Source organism: Nothobranchius furzeri, chromosome 3, assembly GCF_043380555.1.
Source record: "Nothobranchius furzeri strain GRZ-AD chromosome 3, NfurGRZ-RIMD1, whole genome shotgun sequence".
In the NCBI taxonomy this organism is placed as follows: Eukaryota; Metazoa; Chordata; class Actinopteri; order Cyprinodontiformes; family Nothobranchiidae; genus Nothobranchius; species Nothobranchius furzeri.
Genome location: NC_091743.1, coordinates 3,284,454 through 3,302,876, shown reverse-complemented (window position 1 = coordinate 3,302,876; position 18,423 = coordinate 3,284,454). Strand labels below are relative to the sequence as shown.

General features: G+C 44.4%; 1 protein-coding gene across 1 annotated transcript in view; it reads right to left on the bottom strand.

Moving 5' to 3' along the window:
- Nucleotides 1–1,916: 1,916 nt before the first annotated feature.
- The window catches only part of cntn2 (contactin 2), a 158,942-nt gene continuing 142,435 nt past the window's right edge, over nucleotides 1,917–18,423 (bottom strand). Inside the window, exons 20-23 of the mRNA XM_070549098.1 lie at nucleotides 17,008–17,194; nucleotides 11,501–11,613; nucleotides 10,963–11,131; nucleotides 1,917–2,155 (exon numbers count right to left, since the gene is read on the bottom strand). Coding sequence (XP_070405199.1) covers nucleotides 2,052–2,155; nucleotides 10,963–11,131; nucleotides 11,501–11,613; nucleotides 17,008–17,194 — 573 coding nt within the window. The 3' untranslated portion in view covers nucleotides 1,917–2,051. The remainder of the gene's footprint in view (nucleotides 2,156–10,962; nucleotides 11,132–11,500; nucleotides 11,614–17,007; nucleotides 17,195–18,423) is intronic.

The window sequence follows — 18,423 nt, the reverse complement described above, 5'->3', positions numbered from 1 at the left end:
ATGGGAAGAGTAAAAATTGCGATTACAAAAAACATGAAATCCATCCTACAATGTCAAATTTCTGTGGGGTGTTTTAGCACCAGTTATGTGACTCAGCACTTTTTCCACCAAAATAAACATTTGTTGGGTAAAATAATTAGTGGATGACTGAGACAGTCAGTGTTGCGGTTCCTTCGTTCCACCAGATGCTGTTCCTACGCATGGTCTAAAGTCTTCTTATATTTAGGAACATTTTCATGCACAGGTTCAAAATGATGAATACCACACAATGCATAAATTAATTCCTATGCACAGATTTGTGCATAAGTACGGTTGATAAATGAGGCCCCGGGATCTTGAAATGAACCCTGAAGTTGGCTGGCAGCCAGTGAAGCTGGAGGAGAAGCGGGGTGATGTGGATGTGTTTGGAGGACTTGGTCAGAAGCCGAGCACAGGCGTTCGGAACCACCTGTAGACGGTTCAGGGAGGTTCTGCTCAGACACGTGAAAAGAGAGCTACAGTAGTCTAAGCGTGAGGAGATGAAGGTGTGGAGAACTGTCTCAAGTTCAGAGCGGGACAGAATGGGACTCAGCTTAGCAACGTTCCTGAGATGGAAGAAGGAAGAGCCAACAAGAGAACTGACATGAGAATCCAGGGTGAGAGCTGGGTCAAAGGTCACGCCAAGATTCCTGACAGAAGGTTTGGTGTGAGAAGCAAGCTCACTAATGGGCCATTCCCATCTGTACCGGGTCGGCCCGGGCCGGGTAGCCCCAGTCGGCCCCAGCCTGGCCCGGTTGATTCCACACATCCTTGCCTTAAGCCCACGTGGGCTGATTCTACCCACCAATCAGAGGCTTGCTCTAATGGAAGGTGTGAATTTGCTGTCAGCAGTGGGTGTGTTGGCCCTGGTCGGCCTGAAGCAGACCCCCTCGAGAAGAGGGCTGAGAATGAGCCTTGGTTGGCCCGGAAAAATACCAGGCCACCCAGATATGTAAACAACCTACGCTACCCAGCCCGGGCCGACCCGGTACAGAAGGGAATGGCCCACAAGAGAGTCTCTGACTTTGGGAACCAGCTTGTCTGGGGCACAGATGAGGATCTCAGTCTTATCTTCATTCAGCTGAAGAAAGCTCCCACCATCCAGGCTTTGATAGAGTCTAAGCAGGTGTGTAACAGCTGCAGCTTAGACATCTCATGGGGCTTAAAGGAGATGTACAGTTGGATGTCATCTGCATAAAGATGGTAGGAGATTCCTTTGAAGGAGCTCAGGATGTGCTGAAGAGGAAGCAGATAGAGGAGGAAGAGTAGAGGCCCCAGCACAGAACCTTGTGGGACACCATGGGTAAGATAGGTGGTGGAGGACTGTAACAGAGTCAAAGGCTGCAGTCAGGTCCAGCAGGACCAGAACAGAACAGTCCCCTGCATCACTGTGAGTCAGAAGGTCATTAGAGACCCTAAGAAGAGCTGTTTCAGTAGAATGAGCTCTACGAAAACCTGACTGGAAGCTATCATAGATGTTATGTTCATCAAGAGCAGCTGTGAGTTGTTTAGCCACAACCTTTTCCAAGATCTTGGAGATGAACGGAAGTTTAGAGATGGGTCTGAAGCTGCTATGGAGAGAGGGGTCGAGACTCGTTTTTTTAAGAAGCGGGTGGATTACAGCGTTCTTAAAGCAGGAACCTGACTACGTATTGGTTTTGCTGGTGCCAAAAACCCCTGCCATGCAGCCAGGACCCCAATAATCTGCTACCTATATCACATGTAAAGGAGAGCCCACTGTGTTGCACCTAGCTGAAGACCTGACAAAACCTTTCATGTTCTGTCCTTAAACTTTAAGATGGTTATCATTGGGGGGGGGGGGGGGGGGGATGTACACTTGTTAACTAACTACTATGAATCTGGTCCATCAGAAGTTTGAAGGATGCTGTGTTGCATCATCAGTCCATCATGAAATCTAAGGCATGATTTCATCTGACGCAGACACCTTTTTTAGTTCAAGAATGTTGATTTACAGATGAGTTGCTCCTCCTGCTCAACACAGAGCCAGTAACAAGTCCCCCGGCTGAACGGGATCACAGGTCAGACAGCAACGCACGAAAAAACAGAACCAATCCAGTATGTAGGTAGAGAGGGGACAGATGGGAGGAGGCATCCTTCTGCACCATCATTGCAGTTCCTTAAAACACAGAGAAAGAGAGAGAGAGAGGGGGGTGAAGCAGGAAAATAACAAACACACTACCCAGAAGAAAAACTAAAATTCAATAATCTTGTTGAGATGTTTCTTTATTTATTTTATGTATAAAGCACTTTTCAGGCAAAGTGCGACAATAGTCTTGTTGTCTTGTTGAGATGTCCTAAACAAACGAGGTCTCACACTAAACAAACACAATGTCATTTAGAATGTACCGTAAAACTTGTTTTACATTCTTTTTTCTAACTTATTAAACAAGAGACCATTAGTTTTGTCTGGACAACATGTGGAGTGGCTGTACCCGTGCGGGTGTTTGTGGCTGCAACGACTGGACGGCCAACTTTATCTGCATAAAGCAGTCTAGACCTAAACTTAATAGACAGTATCTTCAATAAATTTGTCATCAGGAACCTAACTTAACATGCTGGGGGGGGGGGGGGGGGGATGTCCTTTGAACACTCCCCTTTATTAGAATTTATTTCAAATGTTTGTTTTTAAAATAGTTGATGAAAATATTTGCAGTTTATTAAAATCTGAAAGTGATCAATGGTCAAAATGTTGATCTGGATAAATCTGCACAACAAAATGTGTCTGTTTCTTTGAGTATTGTTGAAGCGTATGGGTCATTTTCGAGTCATGGAAAACACATGGACAATGGGAAAAAGGTAAAATGTCCTGGAAGGTTTGATTTGTCATCAAAAACCATTTCCCCTCCTTGTGGATGAATAAACACGTTCATCCTCAAGTTCTGCTTCCCAGTGTTGCCATCTGTCTTTGTTGCTGAATTTACCCATTTTCACAACCAAGTAAAGATGTATTTCTCCAAAGAAGAGCCAACACTAGCAACAGTTCAAGAGTTACTGTACTGCAGTATATCCAGTGAGAGGTTTGTCTCTGGGTGACAGAGGAGCGCTGTGGGTGTGTCATCACATGTCTTTGGTTTTAGTGGAGCCATAGGGAGCATGACGACGGGTAACCAGTTACCGGGCCACGTTCCACTCTGCATTTCATACTTGTTCTACAGTCCGACAGCAGAAAATAATAACGGGAATGAGTAAAACTTCATGAATTCAGTTCCAACACTGTGTATGTGCTCAGAGGGCAGAGCCCCAACTTTTCATGCTGTTTTTTGCTTAGATGCACAGACCACAGCAAGAAGCGGTGAGAACTGGACACTGACATGTTCATTTGAACAGAGCTGCTCATGTAAATAAATGTAATTCAACGTGGCTAAGTTAAATAGAATGAAGTGGTAACCATGAATTTATTATAACAATGCTACATACTAGCCAGACTGAAATATAGCAAACAATAAGTAGCATACTATTAATCTCTGCGTTACATATAAATGTTTTTCAGGTATGATTGTGGCGCTAGCGAGAGATGTTAGCCTAGTCATGAGAACCATTGAACATAAAATATTTTTTGGAGAAAAAAAGAGAGATTAATAAACATTAAAGTCATCTGGTTAAATAAAGATACGGTACAACTGGAAAAACTAACACTTCTTCAACGCTTGGGATATACGATATATACTGGTATTTTCCCTAGTTTGTCAGAATAGTTTACGTCAGATCCAGGCTATATGACTGTCTTACGTTTTTGTATTTGCATTTGATGGAAGGTCCTGGATTATTCCTCAACTTCAAGCCTTGCTGAGAAGACAATGCAACCTGCAGTCTGAGATAGATCCTGTTTGACCACATTCCTAAAGAAGAGCTTGCCGGATGGAGTGGCTGATCCCAGACTTCTCACAAACTACAGCAACCCACAAACTTTGACCATCCTCACCCTGGATCCTTCTCGCCTTGACCTGGCCTTCCTTTGTCTGTGGCTAGGACCTTGACTGGCCCTGGTAAGAGCCTTTCACCATTTTGGGCTGTGGTCCTGCTGGTTCCTGTCTGGCCTTGTTCTGGAATTCTGCTGGTCTCTGTCTGGCTCTATCTGTTTCTGACAGCCTGAACTGGGCTTTCCATCATCTTTGGACTGGATTGTAGAGCCCTGCACTGAAGCCCTAGGCCCTCGGGCCGGGCTTCGGGCCAACAACTGTGTAATCACCTCGGACACGGGCCGGGCGCCTTTATTTTTAATTGAATTCATAAAAAAAACGGAAACACAAACGCAGCAGTAGAGCCCTGTGCAAGACTGTTTTCTTCATCCCGCTCCTGCCCGCTCCCACTGATTTTCTGACAATTACCGCCTGCAACCGCAACGTGTGTTACACTCCCGCCCGCACCGTGCATATCTACTCCCGCCCGCGACCGCAAAACTCGGAGAAATTATTACCTCACAATAAAAGAGATGTATTGAGTTTGCATCCTCTCTGGTCCTGGAGAAAACATGTCATTTTATAGGCTGCAGGGGTCGGCTACCCGCGGCTCTTCCATCCATCTGATGCGGCTCTCTGTGCTTGTAAAATAACGAATGGACATTTAAATAAAATGCTTTATATTTTACTGAATTAATTTTATATCTGTAAGTCAATTCTATGTAAAGATTGTCTGCGTAAACCTGAACAGGTCCAACCCGGTCTTAATGTGAGACCGGGTTGACGCGTCACGCTTGTGCGTAATCATAGGCGCTTCTTGAGCTGAAGAGGATGTGAGATTCTGGGCTTCTCCTCAGACGGCTCCTGGATGTGTCGCCACATTGGAGACAGGAACAAGCACCATTCAGCCAAAGTTTCATCATCAGGGAACATTTTCTAAGTGACAAGTCTCTCTGAGAGACCGGGTTTGGAAAAGACTCGCTTCAGTGGGAGGAATCTTCCTGCATGGTTCTGGTTCTGCGACGCGCTCCAAGCCCCTCTCCACAACTTCAGCTCGCTGTGCACATATGCGCTGACAGTGAGCTGCGCTGAGCAGCTAAGATGTTCAGATGGGAATCTTTTCTTGGGTGATTTAGCTACATCTGCGATGTGTGTAGAATAAAGTGCCAGTTCGTCTGCATGCGTCGGGTTAATTCTTTCTATTCTTTCTCCGTCAAAATAAACGGTCAAATACGGGAACTGTCCGGTCAACACAACACAAGCCCTGCTTTTAACTGTTCTGTTTTCTCGTGAAAATTGTTGCAAAGAGATCAAATTTAACTTGATTAACACCAGAGCCTGCGCCGTTATCTCCGCGACGGTAAACGAGGGAAAAACAAATTGATCGGATCCTGCACGACTTTTAACACATTGGTCAGGATCGACGCACTTTGTTTTCAATTAGTTGGTTAAAAAAAAAGTCAGGCTCGGGTCGGGCCAGAAAATTCTGAAAACCTTTTCGGGCCGGGTCGGGCTGGGGCTCCACCCCCTCGGGCCGGGCCGGACACGGGCTCAGATTTTAGGCCCGTGCAGGGCTCTACTGGATTGCTAGTCCAGTCAAGCTGGCTTGTGTTTGTTGTGCCTGCTTGGATCCTGGCTCTCCTGTGGCGTCCATTACTTGGCTCTGCTACAGTCACAAAAAAACCTCGTTCTGCTTTAATTTTCTGGGCCAGGCCTGTTTTCGGTACCTGGAGCTTGGACTGCATGGCTTATCTTGTTGTCAGGTAGGTGCTAAATGCAACACCTCCTGGGGACAGCCTTCAACACCTTCCTGTGCCTGGATTACTTGCTGAGTTGATGTTTTGTAGGATATTGAAGATTGTTTGGCTCGAGAGGACATAAAACCTGAAGCAGCACCCAGAATCTGACAGAACCTTCAACACCTTCATGTAACCTATATTCCTGTGCATTTACTGCTCAACAACATTATTCTGCTGACTTTATGCTTTGTAAGATGAACATTATGTTTTTCATAGCCTCATTGTTTTTTCTGGGTGTTTTGGACTCGGGACCATGTTGAATAATATGCTCAGAATGAGGGATACTTATTGTTGAGGCACTAATCCTAATTTAGCTGGGGATAGTGAAACTACACCAACTCACTTTACTCAGATCTTTGACTTGTTATCAAACCTGCTTGGAGAAGAATCCAACCTCAAACCTTTTCTTACTTTACACAATCTTACTCTCTCACTAAACGAAACTCACCGCATGGATTCAACATACAGTATCACTACCCCAAAATGTCAAGTGAAATAATGATTGTCTTACCTTCACTGTTATCTGGAAATGTGCAACCAAACCCTGGAGCTGAGCTGCAATGCACACAGACTCCTGCTGATTTCAAACAATTGTTTTGTCTCAAACATGTTCATCTGAACGTGTGCAGCTTATTACCAAGGAGGCATTATCATCCTTAAAGCATCTCTAATGAGCTATATGTTGGCTGGTGACTTCAACTGGGACTGGCAAAATGCCATTTCAGATTAATTCAAAAGCCTCTGTGACTCCATAAATCTTAGCCAGTTGGTCAACCAACCCACAAGACCCAATCTTAAGAGTCCTTGTAAGTCCACCTTGCTTGACTTCATTTTTAACAAATGTCCCTCATAAATTCTCATCTTTAGGCATTTTCTGCAATGACTTGAGCGATCATTGTGTTGTTGCCACTTGCAGGAATTCTAAAATGCCGAAATTTAAATCACGTATGACTTACAAGAGAAATTTTAAACAATTCAGTGAACAAGCTTATCATAAGAATTTGTCTTTGGTTAATTGGAGGCAAATAGATTTGTTACCAGATGTCAAGCTAGCATCAGCATTCTTCAAGAAGGCTTTAATGGAAACTGTAAATAAGCATGCCCCCTTCAGGAAACTCAGCATCAACGGATGAGAAAATCCCCGGTTCCCCCAGAACTGCAAATTATTATCCATTATGCATAATGTGGCATGAGCCAAAGCCAGAAAAGGAAATCTGCCATCTGATTGGTCTATCTTTAGGCAACTAAGAAATAAATGTACAATTCTCATCACAAAGGCCAAATCAGACTATTTTCTGTCACAACTGAGAATCTAAATAATCCACAGAAATTTAGGAAAGTGATGAAGTCTTTATCTGTCAGCTTAACTTCTCATGCTCTTCCAAATTCTGTCCTAAACAACTCTGTCCCAGTTTATGATCCAAGTGAGGTTTTAAACTGTTTTAACAAGCATTTATCTCATCTGTTTCATCTTCTACTTCTACTGGAACAACCCCCTGCTGTCCCTCTGCATCGAATCCCAAATGACCCTGATGCCTCTTTTAACTTTGTTCTGTTTACTGTAGAGCAAGTACATAACATTATTAGAACTCGGGATCCCAGAAAACCCACTGGTCCAGACATGATATAACCGTATTTTTTTTTGAAAATGTCTACTGATTTCATAGCAGAGCCTCTTTTTAACCTCTCTATCAAAAACAAACAAATGCCATCAGTTTGTCCGTTTTTGTGTCTCCTTTACTAAACGGTGGTGACCGAGCTCTATTAACTAATTACAGACCAAAAGCCAACCTGTGTGTCCTGGTAAACCTTCTAGAGACCCTAGTAAGTGACTAATAGAAAGACTTCTTATATTCAAATGACCTTCTCTCAAGTCTGCAGTCAGGTTTCAGATAAAAGCTCAGCACCATCACTGCAGCTACAAAGGACATCAATGGCATACTTGTTGCTCTGGATAAAAAGCAGTACTGTGCCTCACTCTTTATTGATCTGTCAAAGGCCTTTGACCCTGTAGACCATGAGGTTTTAAAACAAGAGCTTTTTTTTAGGATTGTCTGAACATGATATCTCATGGTTCACAGACTACTTTGAAGGACAAAACTCTAAACATGTGCTAAATGTGATGGGTTGTCCTCTGATTTTTTGAGTGTCCACAAGGGAGTACCACAGGGTTCAGTCTTGGGACTCCTCTTGTTCATTATGTATATTAATGACATAGGACAAAATGTGTCGGATGCTAATTTGCACTTTTACACCGATGACACAACCATTTACTGCTTTGGAACACCCCCCACTAAAGCTGTTAAATTCTTACAGAAAGCTTTTAATGAGGTCCAACAAACACTTCTGCAGTTAAAATTGGTCCTCAATGCAGACAAGACTAAGCTAATGTTGTTCTCTAACTCTAAAAACGACCCCTTAGGATGCCCTCAGTGACCACTCTTGAGGGAAATGTCATAGAGTCGGTCCACACATATAAATACCTTGGTGTCTGGCTCGATGACTCCCTCTCCTTCACAGCCCAAGTCTTTAAAAAATTCTTATTAGAGTTTGAACGCTTATTATAGTCTGATGAGTGTGTGCTAAAATTGCAAATATTTCTTTGTTATTGAAAGTCTGAAGAGCAGTTTTATTAGATCAAAGAACAGGAGAAAGAAATGGAGACGGGAGGTCCGGAGCAGAGTGGACCGAAAGTGGGGCTACTACAGTAGAGTCAGGGCTGGATTATCATTGCAGGGGCCCCTGGGCACAATGTGTCTTCACATATTCTTTCAGAAAGGCTGTCTCAGCAGGAGTCAACTGTTTAACCATGATATTTAAATGTAATAGGGTAAAACCCAGTGCATTTAACATAATGCTGCACTTTAGAAAATGGGTTGAAATATAAAATGTTGGTTGAGCTGGGTTCCCACTATCGGCTTGTGAAGCTCTCAAGAGACCTCTGTGTTCCACCCGTTTCTCCCCTCCCTGCATCTCTGTCTGATCACGGCTTCTGTCTCCTGCGTGGGCTGACGGCTTGTGGAGCTCTGGGATGGAAACCTTTCCACCCGGTTCTCTCCAGCGGCAGCTCTGCACATCTCAGATCGCAGCGGCGCTTGTCTGCTGTGCAGCTGCCGGCTTGTGGAGCTCTCGGAGACCTCTGTGTTCCACCCGGTTTTACCCAGCGGTCAGCCCGGCGTATCTCTGACTCAGAAGCTCTGGTGTTGTGCACAGTTAACTCCGGTTGTAGCTAGGTTGCTACCTCCGTTAGCTTAGCTCCCACCTCTGCGTTAGCTTTGGGTTAGCTTCAGGTTAGCTTGTAGCTAGTTCGACCGGGTGTCGTCAGTTGATCCCAGCCTTACAGCCCCACCCTCAGCTTCACCTCTCTTCCCTTTTGTGAAATTGTCTGGGCTTGACGGAACCTGTGACACGGTCAAAATGGCGGTGGTGGCCACCTCCCATTTGGCCTCAGAAACGTGTTGTTGGAGCCTATGGAAACCCATTGTCCATATATGTATGTCGATGGTTGAAACCAGCTTCTGATGAAGCTCAATAAAAAGTTTATTTAGTCTCAAACAGTCAATTCCTCTCAAAAGGAAGTAATACTTGTAGATTTGAAGTGACCTTGATTCCAGGATCACAATGTTTTAAGTCAAGTTGCCGAAAAAACAATTTCAGTCAAATGCTCCCATATGTGGTGATAGCAATAACATTAATATCATCATATCTCCAGGAATTATTGTTGTGTTGTTGAAATAAACATCTCAATCCAAACCAGTAGCTTTTTTTCTGTTAATTAAGGTTTAATTTTTTTACATTTCGTACTTAAGTACTTTTTAGAGCCTGTATTTTGTACTTTTACGTAAGTAAATAAATTCGCTCAGTACTTTCACTTTTACCAGAGTAGTTTTTTACACAGGTATCTGTACTTCTACTTAAGTTAAGAACGTCGGTACTTTTGCCATCTCTACAGCAGCCTCCTGGTGTGCACCAGTGTTGGGAGAAACGACGTTTAAAATAACGGCGTTCTTTTTATGTAACGGAATAATCTAATTAATCACTTTTCCCACTGTTGCACCGCCGTTACCGTTACTGGGGACGGAAGGTTGTGCGTTACTATGTGCTTGTGTCGGTAACGCACTTACAAACACGATGATGACTGGCCGGGTGGGCGGAGACCCTCAGTGTTCTCACTGTCGCTGCATGATGTAGACCCAACAGAGCAGTGATGGAAATAACGCAGTTTAAAATAACCACTTTACTAAAAAAATATGTTGTTCAGTTTAGAGCAAACTAATTAATTACCGTCTTCTTTGATCAAAACGTCGTTTCTGTTACTGATAAGGAAAAGCGTGCATTAAGCAGCGCGGTGTGTTGAAAATGTCATCAGCTGATCAGGAGCTAGCAGTGCTATCAGTGTTTCCCACCCAGCTTCAGCTCTTCTGTGGTTGGGTCTGACCCAAGTTAGTAAATGTAAGTCCTCCATCAGATTTGTGCCTCTTCTAGTGTCATTTTAAAGGATTTTATTTATTTATTTAACCGTTACTAGATTAGCAGCAACAGAAATGCTGCTAAAAACACACAATTATGTGAAGCTGGAAAAATTAAAATACTGTTCAAATTTACATTTATTTCTGTAATTTAACTAGACCGAGAGACCATTTAAAGGCTCGGGAACCTTTACAGGTGTTTCTATTTGTAATTTTAAATTTTAGCTGACTGGGGTCTTGTTAAATATCACACAGTGACCTTTTAATAGTCTAGATTAGTGTAATGTTCCTGTTAGTAGTTCCTCCTGTTAAGTGTGTATTTGTTTAAATTATTGAGGTTTATAAAAACATTTGGACATACATTTTATTATGTTCCAGTCATTAGTCATTTATATTTCACTGTTGAAATGTACAATTCATTTATAGAAAATTAGGTTCAATTAAGAGTGGAACCCATTTTCTAGCATTCTTTAATGAAAAAAGTAACTAAGTAGTTATTTTTCTTGGTAATTAGTTACTTTTATAATCTCATAACTCAGTTAGTCACTGAGTTACTTTTTTGACAAAGTAATCAGTAACTATAACTAATTACTTTTTAAAGTAATGTTCCCAACACTGGTGTGCACACACCTGCATCTGGATCCTTGCACCTAAACATGACACTTGGATGTAACTGACCGGAACCGGTTCCTACTACTTGGAAAAGAGGGACAACCTCAAAAGGAAATTTTCCCTTTTTTCTCCTTCCTGTTTTACCTGGGTCCTGGGAGACTATGATCTCATGTGCTGGTCCATCTCCTCCTTCACCCCAAGAGCGAATTTCCAAGACAACATACCCGCTGTCGTTTGGTAATGGTAGGGTCACTGATGACTTTGTCTTGTCCACTAACTTCAGTGCTGTCTCGTGGTTATGTTTGTACAGAACCTGACACACAGAACACAGCAGATCAGAACTTAAAGACACGTCTCAGCACCAAAGATAAATGGTTTTACAGGAATCTCTAGTTTTTATACTTTAGCTGTTATGAAGGGAGTATTTGGATGTGATGGTGTCCTCCTGCAGAAGCTGTTACCTTTAGCTATGATTTAGCTATAGTGTGCATAAGGACACACGAGGGTGAAAAAAATCACAGGTGGAGTCTACTGAAGCATACACTGCTCGGTACAGACGAACACTGCTAACAGGTCCATTCTTTTGTGCTATAGAAAGACCTAAAGCTGCTTCAGGAGTATTCCTGGAGGTAACAGCAATTTCCCTCTGCACACCAACATGGAAAGTGTTCAGGTCACTCACTTTATAGCCCAACACAGCGGACTCATTGTGCATCGCCACCACCGGATCCCACCTCATCACCACAACAGAGCCTTCAGTCTTCCATGACACATTACCGGGAGGACGATTAGGAGCTAAAGGGGGAAAACAGATTTGTAATGAAAAGTGGTTTTGCAGCTGTGCCCAACTCTCCCTTCCATTCGTTTCCCAGAAAAAAGGCAGAACCTGTCTCTGCCCAAAAGAGGTTAACATGGATCAGACCAGTACCAGAGACCAGTTCAATCAGAAAACAGACGTACACATGAAAGATGTTAGTAACATGTTAGAAAAGAAGAAGAGTTGTTTCAGTCTGAAGTGACTAAGGAAGCTGTTTTAGGATTGTAGTACTAAATGTGACAGAAACAGAAACATGACTCCTAAAGCTGTGTCACGATGAACTGGTGTAGAACCAGTGTCTGGTTCCATCTTTATACAGGTCACCTGCTTGTGTGTAATCAGACGTCTCTGTAGGAGCTTCCTGAGCTGAAGAGGATATGAGCTTCTGGACTTTTCCTCAGACAGGCTCATAGATGCGTCGCTACGTTGGAGGCAGGAACAAGCGCTATTCAGCCAAAGTTCCGTCATCAGGAACATTTTCTAAGTGACAAGTCTCTCTGAGAGACAGGGTTAGGAAAACACTCGCTTCAGTGGGAGGAACCCTCCTGCATGGTTCTGGTTCTGCTGCCGGTGACCGACGAGCTCCACGCCCCTCTCCACATCGTCAGCGTACTGTCCACCTCACATACGCGCTGACAGCGAGCTGCGCTGAGCTCAGAGTCCAGCTCAGATGTTCTGATGGGAGTCTTTTCCTGACTGACTTAGCTACCTCCGCCATGTGCGTTACCATTAAAATGTCAGCCATCTGCCTGCGTCGGGGTCATTCAAACCACCGACAGCCTGGAGGTTTCTCCGTCAAATGCGGGAAATGTGAACCCTGCCCTTTAACTGTTTTGTCTTCTTATAACAATCCCACAAGACAGGTCCTGGATTTGTATTCTGAACAGTTTCAACGTGTTTTAAAAGCAGACGTGTGTGACGCTCCTAAAAGCAGAACCTGCTCAACATTAAAACCACTAACAGGGTGAATAATAACAACATACTGTAGGCACAGACAGGCTACAACTTCTGGATCAATTTTATACAAATAGTTTTATTAATTATCTTCTGTTGAAAAATGTTGAGCGACCGGTATTGGTTGCTGTCAAGCTCTTTGTCTTAGTGTGGACCCAAGTGCAAGAGGGTGCTGTGGCTCCCAGTGTTTTCTTTACTGTAGGAAACGGGTAATAATGGCTCTTTGATGGGAAAAGGTTGCCGACCCCTGGCCTAAGCAGACTTCGTTTCCCCAGCCACTTGGGCCATTGAGAGGAGCCAGTTGAGGTTGCTTGGGCATCTGGTCAGGATGTCTCTTGGACACCTCCCTGGTGAAGTTGTCCAGGCACATCCAACTGGGATACAGTTTGTTGAGAAGGTCCAGGGTAGTGAAGGCTCAGAAGAGTTTTTGCTGCTCTCTTCTCCTCGCGTGTTTTGGTTAGTCTCGGCTTTAGGTATTTGCTGCGGTATTTGGAATTAGATTTGACTCTCTGGTAACCCCGAACTAGGAATGGCTATTTTGACTTTGATTGTGGACTTTTCCCCGCGTCCCTGCTTAACGCCCTGTTAAGCAGGGACGCGGGGACTAACTCCATCAGCGTGGAGTTAGTAATTATTGTATTTCGGTTAGACCCCCTTTCCCAGCCCTTTTTGGCTCAGCGCTTTTTGTTACTCTTTTTTTCCTTTTGTGAATATCCGCCTTTTTGCTTGTTTAATAAAATCCTTTGCTGGACACTACACTCTGTTATTATTTCACCCACACTCCACCTTTATTGATCCCTCACCTACCACATCTCTCCTAGCGAGCTGAGGGACGTAATAACGTGGGGGCTCGTCCGGGATTTATTCCTATTTTATTCCGTTTTAGGAGTGTGTAAAAATATTAACTTTGTGTTTTGTCCTTTAGAGTCGGAGCATGGTATCCTTAAACTTGCCTGCGTTTGTGGCGGCTCCTTCGCGCCGGCTGCTGGAGAGTTGCCGCAAAGCCGATCTGCAGCAGGTTGCCTCCCACTTCAGTTTACTCCTGCCTAAGCAGCTAACCAAGGGTGCACTACGCCAGCTCATCACAGATTACCTAGAGACACAGAAGATCCTTTCTCCTCCTTCCACTCCAGGTGCATCTCCGGCGCCCTCCGGCGATGAAGAGGACCGGCTCGACGATAGAAAGGAGACCCTCGCCACAGCTCTGCCTTCTCCCGGAAAGGACTCTGCTGGTGGCTCTTCGTCTGATGTAGCTTCATCAGGATCTAGCCCTCCTCGCTCCCTGCTATCAGGAGCCGGTTTACAGCTACGGTTAGCACTTCTTAAGGTCGAAGCTGAAGAAAAGACTCACGAGCGAAATCTCCAGCATGAGATTGAACTGAAACGTATGGGCACGGAGGTTCGTCTCCGTGAACTCGAAATACAGATGAGGACTCTGGACGCTACCGCTTCCTCGAGCCGTACGGCTGCCGACCGTCTTCCGGTCTCGTGATCGCCTCCCCGTGCCCTGCACCGAGACGCCTCACCATCACCTCCAGGTGTCTTGCCGTTACCGCCTGGCTTTGACGTCAGCAAGTGTGTCTCCCTCCTTCCATCGTTTAGAGAAACTGAAGTGGACGGGTTTTTCTTTGCTTTCGAGCGGCTTGTGGTGACTCTGCAGTGGCCTCGTGAGGTGTGGTCGTTGCTTCTGCAGTGCAAGCTCTCAGGTAAGGCCCTTCAGGTTATTTCGACTCTGTCTCTAACGGACAGCGCTAGTTACGAGTGTGTGAAAGCAGCAGTTTTGAATGCTTATTAACTTGTTCCTGAGGCCTATCATCAGCGTTTCCGACTAGATAAGCCTAGGCCCAACCAGTCATATATTGAATATGCTCACCTCAAATCTGTTCCCTTCGAGAAGTGGTGTTCAGCTTCCGGAGTAAACTCTTTCGCTGACTTAAAGGAGCTAATTCTGGTGGAGGAATTTAAAAGACATGTGCCTGAGAGGCTACTGTTATATCTAAATGAACAAAAAGGCTCCTCTCTTTCTTTCGCTGCCTTATTAGCCAATAAGTTTGCCTTGACTCATCGATCCCGAGAGCCAAGACTTGACTCAGTTTGACGTGTGAGACCTTCGACTAAAAACTCTGATTATGAAGTACCTCCCGAGTGTTTTGATTGTCATACTGAAGGACATTTCATCCGTGACTGTCCTCTGCTCCAGCAGAAAACCCGGAGGAGTGGAAACTCTCCTCCAGCTAAACCAATAGCTGCCTGTACTGAGGAAATAAAGAATGGGGAGAAGTGTGAAGTGCCTCATGTCAGTTTTAAACCCTTTTTATCCTCTGGGATTGTTTCACTGGAAAATAGTAAAGTCAACAAGGAAGTGGTAATTCTACGGAACACGGGAGCTTCTTAGACTCTAATAAAACGTGGTGTGTTGCCCTTCTCGGCGACTAGCCATGCTGGTTATGCCATTCTACTACAGGGCATAGAAATGGGTTCTGTTCCGGCGGAGGTTCATCATATTCACTTAACTTGTCCTTTGGTTACTGGTGACCTAAAGGTAGCCATTTTAGATGAATTGCCAACTCAAGGAGTAGACCTGATATTAGGAAACGATGCTGCGGGTGGATTAGTGTTACCCCCTCCTGAGCTCATCTCTCCTCCTGAAATCTGTGCTGGATCAGATTTATTGCCTGCTTGTGTCCTAAACCGTGCTCAGCTTAAGAAAAACCCAGAAATCTCACTTAGTGATTCAGCGTTATTCCCGCTGTTATCTGATGATGTCACCCGACCAGGTCCAGCTGTACAAACGCCTGATCTGTCCTCTAGAGGCCCTCTAGCAGACGTACCTATCTCTTGTAAGACATTGGCTGATGCGTAGAAAGCAGATGAATCTCTGGAACCTTACTTTGCATTGGTTGGTGTTGCTCCGACGTCCCCTGAGGGGCAGCCCTCTTATGTGATTGAGGGTGACATTTTGTTTTGCCGCTGGACTCCGGCCTCGGCAAAAGGCTCTGACTGGGCCCGAGTCAAACAGATTGTGGTCCCTGAAAATTTTCGGAATTCTATTCTCTCCTTGGCTCATGAGAGCGAGTGGGCAGGTCATCTAGAAATAAATAAGACATACCTTGCCATCTTGCGCCACTTCTTCTGGCCGGGTTTGAAACGACATGTTTCTGAGTTTTGCCGTAGCTGTGCTACTTGTCAGATTGTAGGAAACCCAAATCAAACAATTCAACCGGTTCCGTTACATCCAATCCCCCCTTTGACCACATCGTCATAAACATGTCACTTCCTCTAGTTATCATCCCAAAAGCCAGGGTGTCATCGAGAGGTGGCATCAAACTCTAAAGACCATGCTCAAGAAACATTATTTTTCCTCTGGTCGTTTGTGGGAAGAAGGTCTTCCGTTTGTTCTGTTTGCAGCTAGGGATGCAGTGCAGGATTCCACCGATTTCAGCCCACAGCAGCTTGTGTTCAGTCACGCCCCTAGGGGCCCCTTGAAGACTTTAAAGGAGACATTTCTCTGGCCTGTTCCTTCTGTTGCGTCTAGTCTTCTGTCCTATGTAAGCTCCTTCCAAAAAAGACTCAATGAAGCTAATCAGTTAGCTCAGCACCACCTTAGAACTACAAAGGCCTCGATGAAAGTTTGTTTTGACAAAAGGTCTAGCTCCCGTGTTGTACAGGTGGGAGACCAAGTTCTACTTCTGAATCTGACTGCTGGTTCCTCGTTGTCTCCAAGGTGTGAGGGTCCCTTCGAAGTCGTGACCAAATTGGATGAACGAAATTATGTAATAAAGACCCCTTTGATGCGTAGGAAGACCAAAGTGTGCCACATCAACAGACTCAAGTTATTTCGAAATAGAGAGTCAATCCCCTCTCAGTCTGGTGTTGTAGCCTCTGCTGTAATTTCTCCACCGCCTGAAGGCCTTACAGTACCTTCTCCTGCCACTGCTAATGGGTCCTCCCGCTACGCCTCGTCTGTACAACTCTGAAACCCTTAAAAACCTTTCTAAATGCTTGGAATATCTCTCTCCCTCGCAGCAGGTGGAATTACAGGACCTAATCCACTCATTTCCAGAGCTGTTTTCAGATACTCCTTCCCAGACTCATCTCATCACACATGACATCACCCTTTCCGACCCTACGCCTGTTGGACTGAAGATTTAAACCACCAAATGGTTCCCGAGCACGGCCGCGTCTGCAGCTCACCGCTCCCCCAGGTTGTTGGCTCAAATGCGGAGAACAAACTTCACCAGTGTGTGACTACCAATGGGACTTTAATCTTTAAATCTTTGGTTGGGATATTTTTATCTTTTATCCAACTGAAAGACCTTGTTGGTATTTCTGGAACTACAAGTCTTAGAAAAAAACATGAAAGCGTCTGTGGTGTCTGTGAGAGGAGAGCCTTTTCATTGAGTTACTACATGCCGTACGTGGTTTCCTGGTGGTGACGAAGATGCGAGGTGATGGTGGCCCAGTCCCAGCGCTGTTATAAGCCAGCACAGCGACGTGGTACCGAGTGCTGGGCCGAAGGCCTGATACCCTGGCTGTCAGTTCCAGTCCAGAAGTTCTCACTCTGTCCGCTGCAGCCTCTATCTCATGCTGCCGCCAGTACCGGATCTGAAGACACACAACACACAACGGCTTTAGATTTAACGGTTGTCTTTGTTTGCTCCAGCAATGGCTGCCTGAGGTCAACTAACAGGAAGATAGAAGTGATGATCTTAACACTAGCAACAAGGAATCCGTCTGTTGATCGTGTTGATATCAGATTTAATAGCGCTAATAAAATGATCTGTTTGCTCAGAGATCAAAACCAATAAATGTGATATGAGCTTGAACCAGTTTTATCAGCCTGCAACACTAAACGTTATTTATCTGGGCTCTATCAGTAGGTCAAAGGACTGACTGACCATAAACCAGTCCTGAAAAACAAGATCTGTGCGATCACAGGTTGTGTTTATTCCTCAGTAATAAAAAGACAATGCTGAGAGAATGAAAACATATATAAATAAAACACAACATATGTCAAACTTCATAAAAAGATACAACAGGGAATAAAGCTATGAACACAAATGAAACCGTTTTCACCCTTCCATGTAAGTTTTTATATTATATTTCAGAATCAGAATCAGCTTCACTGTCATTCCACCGAAGTCCTGGAACAACACAACCACAGCTCAGCCAGGCCAAGAGAGCAGCCAGACACATCATGGATGCAGCAGAAGCATCACGGGGGGGGGGGGGGGGGGGGGGGGACGAGCAGGGTCCAGTGGATTAGGTCTGGATGCAGTGTTGTTTTTGGTGGGCATCTTAGTTTTAGTCTTAGTCTCGATGACGAAAATGCATTTTAGTCTCAGTCAGTTTCAGTCGACTAAGATTTTTGTTCTGAATCTTACAAACATTAAACAATTATTCTCTAACAATGCATGTACAGGTCAGACTCTGAGCTACTGGAGTGAGTTTCATACCAACATCATTTATTTTATGGCTATGGGACAAAATCTCAGCTGGCCCAGATTCTGTAAAACAATCATCCCCAGACTGGCATCAATGTTTTTACTTGGTTGATAATCACAATGGTGTATATTATAATTTACTGATGCAAATCTGTGCATCATTCTGTAGATTTTCATTAAATACATGCATGATTTTCTTTCCTGAGCAGAATGGACTCTTAGGGAGCAGAAGGAGTATTCTACACAATATTTATACAGAAATAAAGAAACGTGTTTGTTTAATTTATTATTTGAGTTCTCAGACCTCCATCTTAGTGTTAGTAATGGTTTTCCATAGCACTGCAGCATTGTGAGATTTCACAGAATTAATCTAAAGAACCCAGTTCTGCT